Raw genomic sequence first — 13,248 nt, forward strand, 5'->3', positions numbered from 1 at the left:
ACTCGCCGCTGATTGGCCGAGGCCCTTCAAACTCGCGATGTAATTGGTCGGAGGGTGCCTGCCACCAGCTACATAGACGAGATGAGGGCGACATTTTGTAGCAATTCGGACACAGTCAAAAAGACGACGAGGGAGAGATAGGAGGAGACTGCTTCCCCGAGTTTTGTTTTCCAATCTACTAGGTGACCATCAACCGAATTAGTGGGAAACATTAACGAAGGATCTCTGTTTTGCAAAAACAACAATCCGGACGAAAGGCTTCGACGATCAAGCCTTAAGAAGTCGGTAAGAGACTAGTTATTTTTGTTCCTCCTGGTCGCCATTACAGAGCTAAAGCTTCTTTGTTTTGTTCTCCGCTAAAGTACACTGACCTACAACGGAGACGGCCAATTGAACCACTCCAACGCTTTACTAGATTCATTATCACGTAACAACGCAAATAACACATAATTACCGCTGAGAAGTGGATTTTAAACGAGCGAAACTGCGTCACTACAGGAAGTGTATGACGACAAATTATTAAATTGAATGTGCGATGGCGTTTATTATTATTTTATTGTAATTATTATATCATTTTTATTGTTATAGGTCTTGCGGCTTCGTGGTGGATCGTGTGCGCCTAGGTGAATTCATGTTCTACTGGGCTCCGCGATCAAGCGACGCCCATTGGCACTCGACGACCGCCAGCCCGGCAGACTCAACGGGACAAAGACCGCTCGATACCAGCAGAAGGAGACGCGACGACGACAACACCAACATCGACTGTTCTCGGGGACGGAGAAAGCTGTTTCAAGGCAGAAGACAGGCGAAAAGGACGAAGAAGAGGGCTCTCTTCCTGCGTAACTTTGTGGCAACAAAGAGGTGCGTGCCTCGAGCTTGTTTTCGTCTTGTGGAGGCGATGGGGGAGGGGTGGCTGGCTGTCCTGGCGCTGCTTGCGCTTCTGCACGTAGGCAAACGACTGCATTTCCACGGGCAGAAATTGAACGCTAGTAAACAATAACTTTAAATGAGATTTATAATAATTTTTTTTTTAACTGACCAGTAAACATCTACTGTAGGAACCAAAGATAATTGGGTAATCAGTTAGGGGGGGAGGGATTTTTTAACACAGTAATTTAAATAAAATTGTATCCGATTGATGATGATGATGATAATAATAATAATCAATGTCCTTATTATGACAGACATATAACGGTCCTTTACTGGGGGGCCAAAACTGACAAGTCAATAAAATTATTACTTCACCGTGTAAGTACACTAATGTATGAGGTGATCAACAGGAAGTTATGCTCCAGTCATGCCATTGCATATGTTAAGAATGTCCCTCAAATAACAACTATTGCCGCAATTTTAAGCTGTATGGGACATGAACCAATATTTTTTTAGGTAAGTCGACACAACAAACACAGGACCTTTAAAAAAAAAAAAAGGCTTAATTTGGTCAAAAACACTTTTTTTCTTGACATCAAATTTAGGAAGATGGCATTTTGTTTTTGTTGAGGGTGGGAAAAGAATATGGGTAAAGATGTGTCAAAGCACAAAAAACTAATGCACCCATACCTGTTTGTTTAGGTGACAGTCAAGGTGAAGTATCATGGGAGGTGGAGGCGGAGAGCGGTGCAGCAACATTCCAGGCGCCCATCATGAGCGCCCCAAAAAGAAGAACCAGCATGTGGGCCGAAGCAAGCAGAGGGGCCGCGACCAGAACGGCAACGTGACGGTGGTGTCGGCCGCTGGGGCCGGTGTCCTCCACCAACATCGCCGCAGCAGCGACAAGGGCGTTCTGGGGTTCCAATGCTCTCCGGAGGCGCGGCAGGCCGAGGCGGCCGCTTCCATCGCCCGTCTGGCCGCCGCCTACCAGCAGGACTGGGAGGGGGCCGTGTCCCACCTCAACACGCTGCTGAGCGCCCGGGGCAGCCCCAGCTATGCTGGACCCAAGTTCAGTGAGCCGCCCTCGCCCAGCGTGCTGCCCAAGCCGCCCAGCCACTGGGTGTCCTTCCCCATGAGTGCCGGCGAGAGTAGGGAGATGATGACCTTCCAGCTCAAGAGCCTCTTGAAGGTGCAGGCCTGAGGAGGAAAATGGCTGTAATACACTTTTTAACGAGCTGGTTTTTTAAACAAATCAGATATTACAGTCCTCTTGCCTCGCTGGTGACGACGAAGTGGATACCCCACCCAACACACCCACCCACCCAACACCTTTTTTTTTTTTAGCGTCGGGTTTTGTTCTTTTTATTATGGCTATCAAAGCAGATTGGGTGCACTTATTTTTTCCACACGTTACTTAATTCCTGTCCGCTTCTGTGGACATATACAGCCGATTTTATTTTTATACTCTAACGGGTTGCCAGCACACAGTCCAGTCTCCTTTTTTGTAGCACATTTAAAAACGAGAAGCCCCTCTGGCTTTCTTGTTTTTCAAACAGTAGGACGCTCAACTGCGATTCTGCAGGGAAATCACGTGTACATTCTTTTTTAATGGCGTTTTGATGAAAGTTGATATCATGGCACACGGGCCTTTGGTGGTCGATTCCTGTGTACGTACCTTTTTTATTGCGCTGTGCGCACATGCACTACTGGGGACGTGCTGCTCAAAGGCCCGGTTGGCACTCGTGTTCACACTGCCTCTCAAAGACATTTTTCTGCCGTTGCTCTTGCTATTGTCCTCCTTTTTGGAGGGAGTATCACAAAGGGGGCGACACCTGCGTGTGTAAAATTACAGATGTGACATTCACTCTGTCTGTCCCACGTGAAAGGCGGACAAATGTCGAGTCTTTGTGTTTGTAGTGTGTCCAGGTTGTCTTGTTGTGCTTCGGTGGTGCCGTGCGTTTACCAAAGCTGCCCCCCATGCTTCTGTTACTCAATCTCATCTTTTAACGCCCACTCGTTCCGCCGTAACACGCGGAAGAGGACCAATAAAATTGGTCCTGTCTGCGGCACAAGTTTGTGTTGAAAAGATGAGACTGCGTCGCCATTTTGTGACATTATGAGCGTGGTGCGCTGTTTGTTTCTGTTCCATCATGATTTTGAGCCCATTTTGCACTGCACTTGCTCCAGATGTGTTGTTACAGGCTGTGACGGTCTAGAATCAGACGCGCGATCGACTATCTTTGTTTTCCTCCTCACGTGAGCCATTTTCCGCTTTTGATTCGTTGTCGCTTTCCCTGTGCAGAATTGAATCTGCTTCATAGCCAGACTAAAGACAACAAAACCTCATTCGATGATCATGTCATGTCTTTCAGGAGCCATGTAAATACTAATAAGAATGATGGCATGTATAAAGTTCTTGTAGCATATTGTACATTTGCAAGCACAGAGTACGGCGGAGGCTTGCAGACGAAAGTATTTTTAGTACTAATTATAACACTGAATGTATGGGACGAGCACCGTCTCAACTTCGTTGATGCTGAAGAATATTTTTGTTAAGAAAAAGAAAGAAAACCAAGCATTTGCCAGAATGAGTGAGCCCTGCACTGAAGTCTTTTGGGAGATCTTGCACATGTTTTTTATGATTTTGTACGATGCAGTGTAGAGTGAAAGAAATATGTCGCAGATTGGAACCGTGGAGATTTGTATTTGCGTGACATTTATCTGGATGAATTTGTAACTTGAGTTATGCTTAAGTTTGAGCCCCTTAGAAAACCAATTTGACTATTTTTGTCCTAAAAACAATTTGAGAAGCACCCTTACCTCTCAGCTGATCTTCCGCCAGCTGACTATTTTTATGTTAATCCAGTTAAATCATGCATTGCAGTCTCCTCATGCTAAATTAGAACTTGTATTGTCATAAATTGGATTTGAATTTGTCCCCACTCATTTTCTTTGGAAAGAAGAAATGCCCTGTTTATTGGTAACAATTGGTTTAAAAAAAATGGAAAAATGCATTGATTGAAGTTAAATTTGACATGAAATTAATAAATAATCCCTTACCCTTCCCCCCTAAACCGTTTGACTGTTTTCTTCATTTAATGTATATTGTCCAACCAGGTCGATTTTGTCAGAGGTAAATTTATTTATTGAGAATTTGAGAATAGTGGCCCACAGTACAAATAGCAACATACTGATGAACAAATTACAGTAAAACCTCAGATGAGAATCTTTAACTAAAAATGTTACCAAGGGAAATAACGGCAAGCGGCTTAAAACGTTTTCATCTTTACTGTACTGGCATATTTTAAACAACATTCACAGTAGATTTCAGTACTCACCCTGAATGCTTGACATGGAATGGAAAAGGTCCACTGTCTCCTTGTGGTAAAATAGAGGTATTGCTGAAATTCAGTAGCGAGTACAAAAATGTACTTATGTTCGTGTTGCACAACCTGCTACAGTCATCACCGAAAACCAAAGAAAAAGCAAAACAGTCCTTTGTTGGATGTGGGAGTTTACAGTGAAGTGAAAAGTCCGACACTACAATCCAACGAAAGGAAATTATGGCCAATGTCTTCAAAAAGATTTTCATATTCTACATGGAAAAACATCAATGAACAAGAAAATGCAAAAAAACAAAATTTGTTTAAGTGACTAAATGTCAAACTTAACTGTTGTTTAGCGCCCTCCAGATTTGTACTCTGCCCAGGAGCGGGAGCGTGAACGCGAGCGAGATGCGGAGCGGGACGCCGAGCGTGATGGAGAGCGGGCAAAAGATCGCTTGTGGGAACCTGGGGCCAGGCGGAAGTCTTCTTCCTGGGCGGCGGGGCTGTGTGAGCGGGACCGGCTCTTTCTACCCCTGGGCCTGGAACGGCAGGGCGAGGGCGAGCGGGATGCCGAGCGGTTCCGGGATCCGGCCTCACGCGGGGCCCTATGGCGCTCGTGCTGGCCTCTTTTGTGCCTGACCACAACGGAAGACAATTCTTAAAACACCTTCTCAAACATGGACTTCCCCACATATAAATTGTAAAACATGAAAGATCTTACTTGTCATTTTCACGGCTCTTGCTGCGCTTGTGTCGGCCGTAGGGGCGTGAGCTGGAGCAGGAAATAAACAACCATAAGGGGGCGCCAAAACAAACAACAGTTTGAATATGTGCAACGCAGAGTGTAGAAGACAGTACGTACTCTCTGGGGCTGACCGACCGTCGCGGTCGCCGTTCGTATGAGGGGCTGCGCGAACGGCGCCGTTCATAGCTGCGGCTACGTGATCGTCTGCGGCGCCCGTCGTGGTCGTCATCATCGTCGTAGCGCGAGAAACTGCGAGGGGAATGGCGCTCTTTGGACTTCATCTGGTTAGGAGCTTTTTCGGGACAACGTAACAATCATTGAATTGGCACAATGTATCCTGAACAATAACGTTGAATTTGCTATCATTACCTCAAAATTTACGTCAAATTTTCCAACACCTTAAAATGTGATTTGACACAAATGGGTCCATAAAGTAAAAGATAGTCTTACTCTTGCGGTCTCCCTGGGCGAACTGGATCTCGATCTGGCGCCCACACATCCACTTGTGGTCCAGGTTGTGGAGGGCGTCTTCAGCATCCCGGACATCTTCGAATGTTCTGACGTGGTTAAGGTTTTCATTTCAGGATACAAGGCCACACACGCATGCACGCACGCCCGCCCGCTCATAAGATCAAGGTTGATCAAACTTTCCGACTGATGAAGTCCAAGTTAAATGATTAGCAACTAGTCGCTGGAGTTGTAAAGCCGACAAACCGAACCACATGCATCACACAAACCTGCCGTTGTCCGTCATGTTCTCAAGGACACATTCACTTGCAGATCAGTGCTGGCATATCATGAAATAATGAAGTACAATACAAGACACCGAAGAGTTCAGTGATTGGAGACTTTGTGGACAAGACACATCAATAAAACGTGATCAGATTTGAGGAGGATACATATAAAATATCTTGTTTACCTTTTAACATGCTTGATCTTTGAACTTGAGCTTGCTCTTTATTGCCTTGGTAGAGGAACGGAGCACTTGTCTTTGCCCAATAAACACGCTTCGCCCGCTTTTCCTCCCTTTGGCCCATAAAATGGAGGCGCTCCCTTTGGCAGTCAAAATGGCCGCTCTCTCGCTTGATCGCACCCCTCTTTGTATCTTGATGCTTTTGCTTTGTTTTTTGTTTTTTGTTTTGCTAGCGCTTGGTCTTTGGCTTTGGCTACTCTACCTGGTAATTTTCTGTGTGTAGTGGTAGGGGGGGGGGCTGGCTCTCCAGAACTGTATCTTTACCATTCTGAGGCAACAACAGAAGAGATAATAGTTACAAACGAGAACACACCACAGTGGAAACAGCACACAAGAAGAAAGGATATTGAATGTAAGCAAATCCTCTTGGTCGCCGCGTATAGAAGTCAAGTGGAATGTAGACGTCTACAATAGGCCCGTAACGACCAAACTCGTGCCGCAAATCTTCTGGCCTATAGTGTCGTGAAATAATAAAATAATCACATTTTCAATTTGTTTTGATTTTGTAAGTCCACCTGAACTGGAGCAACGAACAATAGTGATCCAAATGGACGCAGTGAGTGGACGTAATTTCAGTTAGAGGTTTGGATGTAAAACTTCACACGTAGCTGCAAACGGCTGCCGTGTGGATTAGATCATAACTGTTATTATTACTGTTATCTAATTGTTATTAATTACGGGTCATTTGGTAGATGAGTAGATGTGTAATTTGCACCAGCTGATATTTAATAACTGGCAAATCTTGACAAAATTAATAAATATTACTCAATGTCCAAAATGGCAACTTTTGGTTGGCTTTTGGCTTAGTTCCTTACAGTCATTTTCTCTGGTCACAGCGAGATACCCGCATGACGATTCGTGTAAATAAACAAAACATCCATATATATTGAATATTTAAATAGACATTTCATCACATAATCATACAATTAAACAATAGGTAGGTAGACACATTTTGGAATATTTGCACAAACATAAAAAAGCAACGAGGGTAGATTTTCCCAAATCTACTTTAACAGTTTTTACTATGCAGCGTGCACTTTGCAATCCGCATCGCCTGCAAATGTAGATATAAACATGTATTGGGACGTTACGTAGTCTTTTTAGTGGCTTTAAACTTTCTACCTTCAAAATGGAACAATAAAGACAATTGCTTTCTAAATTAGTTTAAATACTACTTTTCCTGTTTTGTATAATAAATGTCAAACAAAATGCATAAAGCAGCTGGTGATATTTTACCAGCGGTTCGTAACCAACGTTACTATTCTCCTTCTAGAGAAATTAGTCTTTTCTTTCTTGTTTTTCTGCAATATCTCAGTTAGCCATTTTTTAGAGGTTAGCCCTAGCTACATTAGCATTTATTGGGCTATGAGGACTTACCTGGACTCCTCGGAGATATTCCGAACAAAGAGAGAGGAGTTTGGGGGTCGCAGGTACCTCGCCATTTGCGACGACGATATATCGCGGCAGGTGCTTTTTTATTTTTTTTCTAAACAATCCCCAGTTAGGCTGTAGCAAAACCGAGCCTGAAGTCTAGCAAGCAATGTACGTGACGAACAAGATGCAAGCTATGCGCATGCTTGTCTTCCTCGCTGCAATTTGTGCGCGTGCGCAGTGGAGAAAAATAATTGCGTTTAGGGTTCGTAGATAAAAACGGAGGGTCAATGAACAAACGTATGTATTGTATTTAAATAGACATTTATTTCAACTGTCACTGCCCAGCTTTTCACATTTTCTTGCTCTTCCTGACGAGAGTTACGGAGCCCATGCTTAAAGTCTAAAACGAGAGAAGAGAGGAAATTTTAACGATAAAGTAGATTTACTGTGCGTGTGATAAGTTCAGGGTACCTCGATCATTTCGCCTCCTTTGATCTCTTGGATGTGGCAGAACTTGCCAGTGTTGCAGACCAGCTTGCCGCCCTCCAAGTTGACAACGCACTAGGTAACAGAGTAGATGCTAAAAATCCATCGACTGCACTGTCCTCCTTTCATTCTTTAAATTTTTCCAGTACACAGCACTGCATCAATTCACACTTGCATCAATTTCAACAAAAGATTCCTTTTTCAAGGTACTATGGCTTGTTGCAAAAAAACAAACAAAAAACAAACAACATATCTCAGCTTTCCTCATAAACAATTTACCTTGAGCTTCTTGCCGTCCATGGTGGTAATGTCAGCCTCCTTGCCAATGGTAAAGGAGTTGGTCACAGTCTTTCCAGGGGTCTTGGAGGTCACCACGAAGTCCTTGCCCTTCTGCGTGATCTCCGTTACCGGCTTAATGTCCTTGGCCATCTTGATGACTTCATCAGGGAGTTCTGGTGTGTGAAAAAAACAACAACATTTATATATAAAGATAGGACCAGTCACATAAATTATTTTTTCTCACCCATGGCCTTGAGAAAGGCCTCGTAGTTCTCCTGGGCGTAGACCTGCCACGTGCCGTTGAAGTCCATGTTGACCAAAAGGAGGCTGAAACGGGCTATGAGGTGGGTGAAGCTCAACCGTGTGGGGAAAGTCTGCCCGAGTCTGCTCGCTTTTATCCTCTCCCCGGACGAAGCGTTTAATTAGTAACCCCATCGGACGCTGTTTGAACAACCCCGAGTTCATTTGCTCTATGAATTGGCGCGAAACAAAGATGTAACAAAGAAGATACTTTGACTCAAGAGGTTCAGATACATGAAGCAGGGACAAGAACATGACAGCGTGGGAATTAGTAGGTCTACTTTTACCTGACTATTTTTTTTCTCAAGTAACTAGTTCTATTTCTGTATGAGTGAGAAGACCTTTGCTACTTTTGTCACCTGACGAGATCAAACTGAATTAATGAGAATCACAAAACTCACACTGTTAGCATCAAAAGCATTTTATTTCAAAACGTATTCCCTCAACTTGTGGCCATCCCCAGACAGTGCTGAACACAAATGATACTTCCCATACAAATGTGACATTTATGTTTCACTCCAGCCATTTGAACTTGCTAACCAAACCATTAGCACCAACTGAAGCACCGCCTCACCCAATGTGACCCCAATGAAGACAGAGTGCCCCACAAAAAAAAAAAAAAATGGATGGTTGGATTATTTAAAAAAAAAACAAAAAAAAAACACGTCCACAAGTACGCCACTCTCATTTGTGCAGTTGTGTAAATAAACGCCACTATTTGTGGAAACGCATCATTTGGACTTAGCTGTCTGCAACTTTTCTCCTCCCCGCGGTGCCGTTGAACCTCCTCACATGACTCCAGTGGCCAACCGTTGGGGTGATCAACCCCACGGACTGTTTGCACTTTTAAAGTACAAACCGGCTCCTTTAATTTTCAAATCTTGTTCCCTTATTGTACCCAGTGTCTACCAACCTGTGACTTTAAAACTACAGCACGTACCGAATCACGCATCTTTCATCATCGTCCGTGAATCAGGAAGTAATCTGCTAAGTAACAAACACGATGCCACGCCATGTGCACTTTAAATATATGATATATTGCACCAAATATTGGAAGCTACCCAAAAGTCAATTATCTGGCCTGGCGATTGGCGGGTGCGACCATATTTCAGGGAGACCAGTGCCCCTGTGCCACCTCTATTCACAAGCCCATCTCCATGGCGTTGCTAGGTGGCAACTCGCCTCGCTTGTACACACTTACGGTGACGTCCACCGACTCGGAGCCGCAGCGGTTGCGCACCAGTATGGAGTATTTGCCCGAGTTGTCCGTGTGGACGTTGTTTATGGTGATGGTACTGCAGCCGGGCTCGCGGGTGATGAAGAATTGGTCGTCGCCGGCGATCTCCCGCTCGTTACGCAGCCAGAAGACGTCCGGGGTCGGGTCGCCCTCGATGAAGCACGTCAGGCACAGAGACTGTGGGCGGGAGAACATTGTGTGATTGGAAAGTCGAAATTTGCACTGCCATTAAAAATCATTAATTATTATTTCAAACATCGCGGTAGCGATTTGACGTTGGAATGAATCGAGAAAATTGGGTGTCTTACCTTGCCCTCCATAATGGCCACCACATCCGGGAGACCTTTTGTCACCTTGGCTCGGTCTGAAACAAATTCAAGTCAGTCGATGACAACCACCCGAGTCGTTTCTTCTCAGGGACAACTTTGTGACTCACTTTTCTCAATGACGGCCTCTTGCCTGAAGAGATGAAAAATGTCTAATCAGTGGTCAGTCAACAAATACGGACCAAGTTGAAACTAAAGACAACTTACTTAAGCCTCTGGTGCTCCCGCAAAGCGTCTGCAAATGCTGCAAAAAAAAAAAAGTCAATTTCATAACAACAAAGTTACCCCACACTTGCCGTGCATCCCAAACGTGCCCTCACCTTGTCCTGACAGGTCCAGGTGGCGCTGGTGTGTCTCGACGCCGTCAAACATGTCCAGGGAGTATTTGCCTTTGTCGTTCTCTGTGGGGTTGAAGATGTCCATCCAAACAGTGTGCACGTTGCTGCCCATCCTGATCCTGGACTGGGGTTCCATCTGTTTGCCCCTGGGAGACAAACAAAAACAATCCCGACCACGTCCGACTTCTTATCATTTGTTAACCATGGATAGTCAGCACAGTGGGTCCGTGGAAGAGTTTTTTTAGTTTTAAGTCTTCAACAAAACTAACATGTTTTCGGAATGTGGGAGCTTGAGAACCTGCAGAAAAAGAGGTGAGTTTCGGGTGCAGAACTTCAGCTGCGGACAGATTTCATCAGTTTTCCGGTGTATTACCTTTACGTCCAGAAGGTGGTGCTAGAGGCTCACTTTTAAAATGCATCAGCACTTGCCATAATCGTCGATGACGTTTAAATCCACCTTTTCTTTGTCCAATGCGCACAGCATTATGCCAAAGTTTGATATTTCGTCTGTCTACTTCAGTTAAATCACCACTGAAATGTAATTGTTTTTCTTAAAAAAAAGCCAAATTGGACATTACTTAAAGCAAACATGAATAATGATGGGATGCGCTTATGGAATCAAAGTGAAAAATAAATTCAACATTTGGTTTGACAGCCCATTTCTCTTTTGAGACTTTCTTGGCTTCGGTCGACTCAAATCGTTGCCAAACATCAGTGTTCCTCATTAGGATCTCAGTGGGAGCTGGTCAGGTGCCAATCCTGGCCGAAATTGGACGAGAGGCGGGCGGGGTCCATTCTGGTTGCCGGGTCAAGCACATACACAATCACGCCTATGGCCATTTTTGCCTCCATTGAACCTAACATGCACGTCTGACTAAAGTTCCCCTCTGCTTATTATTTATGCATGACCTGTACGGCAGTCCTGTCAAGTCTTACTTGAAGCTCCAGGTGGTCTTCAGGTAGCTGATATAGTATGTGAGACAGCAGTAGAGCCTGAAACCTTCTGCGGTGCTCTGAACCCGCAGCGGACCGGCCGACAATCCTGTAGACAGGGATGGAGGGATGCATAAATGTCATGTCATGTCAACAAAGCAGTTTGGTGTGCGACTCGCTCACCGCATTGTTTGCTCAGCTGCTGGAGAAGCTTGTCGTACTCTGCGAAAAAACATAAACATAGTTGTTCCAGTCCAACTTGTCAAATATGTTACAAATGAAATATGTAAATATGTTCTAAATAGAGTGGTACCTCTACGTACAAACGCCTATACTTACCAACTTTTAGAGATACGAACCGGAGCCTCACGATTTTTCTGCATCTACTTACGAACCAGTTTTCGACTTCCAACGCAACGCACCAGACACAGGACATTGAACATTGAATTATTTTGCTCCCAGTAGGGCCTGGAAGCGCCGTTCATGCCATTCATGACAGCATCACTTTATTGTTCTGTCTTCTTGGGGATATTTTCATCAAGTGTAGCAAATTTAAATAGGTGCTCCTCTCTACAAGCAAAGTTACAGGGGTACTAATTCAGACAGCAGCCCTACTAGTCAACCTGTGAGAATAAGTACGCCTCCTCCCGTTTCAGCCAATGGTGATTCCTGACGGCCTAATGACTTTTTCACGTGGCTCAGTCGTATCGTGATAGTCTCGCAACTTATAAGTAGTGGGTTCAACTCTTAATTAGTACTGACGAGTACATGAGCACATTGCAACGAGTATGTGGAATCATGCAATAATTTATTAGCCTGACTTTTTCTGTGTCTTTTTGGGGGTATTTTTAGAATTTGTAGAAAATTAGAACCTCCCTCAGCAAAGTTAGGAGGTTGAGAATAAAGTGACATTTATTGTTTGTTATAAAGGTTTGAAAAAGCAAAAATAAAATTGTTGTTTTGGTTTTTTGTATGTTTTACATGGAAAAATAGGGCAAAAAGTGTGAATTTTGGGAGTCAGGCACGCATTATTTGCTTTTACATTGATTCCTAAGGGAAACGTTGCTTCTACTTACAAACATTTCTACTTACAATCCCGACCGCGGAACCAATTAAGTTCGTAAGTAGAGGTACCACTGTATGTATCAACAAATGAGCTCTCGCCACATCACCTTCACCCTGCAAAGCCAAAGTGCTGACGTCCTCTCCTCTGGCATCTGACACTACCGCTTTATAAGAGCCCGCCTGCTTTTTGTCAATCTGAGACGGGACACAACTTAAATGATTAGACATTGAAAACTGACACACATTATGATTAGTGTTGGACTACCTGTGGGATGGTGAGTGCGCTGACTCCAGACGGGGGATCATAATCGGTGTGTGCCACCGCCACTCCGTCCTTGAACCACTTGAGGGTGGAGTCTTTAGAGGTGTTTGTCACCTGTGACATCACAGATACATTCCACCAAGCCGGGACATTTAATACAATAATACAGCATATGGAAAGGATTTGAGAATCATGAGGGAAGATTGGGGTATAGGAAGGAAAAAAAATCTTCACGTATTCGACGCACTCCCCAAAAACGGTCAATGTCGAAATGACGCTCTAACGGCTGTAGCAGCATAAGACCACTAGAGAGCGCCAAATCAACATTATTATTGCTCTGGCCTGAGCACAAATCCAGGGTATAAATAGTCCAAAACAAACAAACAAACAAACAAACAAACAAACAAACAAACAAACAAACAAACAAACAAACAAACAAACAAACAAACACAAAGCCAAGAAACAAACAAACAAACACAAAGCCAAGAAACAACTACTCGGCGCAGACAACACATATTTAAATAATTTCCCAAAATATATTTTGAAACTTTAAAACTGATCAATTTGATCCAAAACAAACACTAAAGCAAGTATGGTCATGCTCAACGTGTGCACAACATCATGAAACTATTGGAAAGTAATATTTCCACAAAAAGGACCATTTGAATGTTCTTAGCGTATTTTCTAATAATTCCTCTTTGGTCGTTTGCACTAATGACTGTCACGCAAAGGCA

At 44.0% G+C, this 13,248-nt stretch overlaps 4 protein-coding genes across 7 annotated transcripts in view; 1 reads left to right on the plus strand and 3 right to left on the minus strand.

Moving 5' to 3' along the window:
* Positions 1–93: 93 nt before the first annotated feature.
* pnrc2 (proline-rich nuclear receptor coactivator 2) lies at positions 94–3,944 on the plus strand. Its single transcript, XM_049731887.2, has 3 exons — positions 94–285; positions 589–861; positions 1,573–3,944. The coding sequence occupies exon 3, from the start codon at positions 1,595–1,597 to the stop codon at positions 2,069–2,071; it is 477 nt and encodes a 158-aa protein (XP_049587844.1). The 5' UTR covers positions 94–285; positions 589–861; positions 1,573–1,594; the 3' UTR covers positions 2,072–3,944.
* Positions 3,945–3,988: 44 nt separating this feature from the next.
* Positions 3,989–7,481, minus strand: srsf10a (serine and arginine rich splicing factor 10a). Its single transcript, XM_049731885.2, has 6 exons — positions 7,292–7,481; positions 6,260–6,366; positions 5,392–5,493; positions 5,059–5,233; positions 4,918–4,968; positions 3,989–4,831 (listed from the first exon to the last, which is right to left on the minus strand). Exons 1-6 carry the CDS (start codon positions 7,354–7,356, stop codon positions 4,549–4,551), a joined length of 783 nt encoding a protein of 260 aa, XP_049587842.1. The 5' UTR covers positions 7,357–7,481; the 3' UTR covers positions 3,989–4,548.
* Positions 7,482–7,592: 111 nt separating this feature from the next.
* Positions 7,593–8,457, minus strand: fabp10a (fatty acid binding protein 10a, liver basic). Its single transcript, XM_049730567.1, has 4 exons — positions 8,298–8,457; positions 8,054–8,226; positions 7,760–7,849; positions 7,593–7,688 (listed from the first exon to the last, which is right to left on the minus strand). The coding sequence occupies exons 1-4, from the start codon at positions 8,362–8,364 to the stop codon at positions 7,638–7,640; spliced, it is 381 nt and encodes a 126-aa protein (XP_049586524.1). The 5' UTR covers positions 8,365–8,457; the 3' UTR covers positions 7,593–7,637.
* Positions 8,458–8,758: 301 nt separating this feature from the next.
* Positions 8,759–13,248, minus strand: part of myom3 (myomesin 3) — a 33,910-nt gene continuing 29,420 nt past the window's right edge. For all 4 annotated transcript variants that reach the window (XM_049730554.2, XM_049730553.2, XM_049730555.2 and 1 more), the window contains 9 exons: positions 12,518–12,628; positions 12,360–12,447; positions 11,371–11,409; positions 11,191–11,296; positions 10,237–10,400; positions 10,124–10,160; positions 10,027–10,049; positions 9,899–9,954; positions 8,759–9,767 (listed from right to left, as the gene is read on the minus strand). In XM_049730554.2, the coding sequence (XP_049586511.1) occupies positions 9,495–9,767; positions 9,899–9,954; positions 10,027–10,049; positions 10,124–10,160; positions 10,237–10,400; positions 11,191–11,296; positions 11,371–11,409; positions 12,360–12,447; positions 12,518–12,628 (897 nt within the window). In that variant the 3' untranslated portion in view covers positions 8,759–9,494. The remainder of the gene's footprint in view (positions 9,768–9,898; positions 9,955–10,026; positions 10,050–10,123; positions 10,161–10,236; positions 10,401–11,190; positions 11,297–11,370; positions 11,410–12,359; positions 12,448–12,517; positions 12,629–13,248) is intronic.

This window comes from Syngnathus scovelli, chromosome 9 (genome assembly GCF_024217435.2).
Source record: "Syngnathus scovelli strain Florida chromosome 9, RoL_Ssco_1.2, whole genome shotgun sequence".
Lineage (NCBI taxonomy): Eukaryota > Metazoa > Chordata > Actinopteri > Syngnathiformes > Syngnathidae > Syngnathus > Syngnathus scovelli.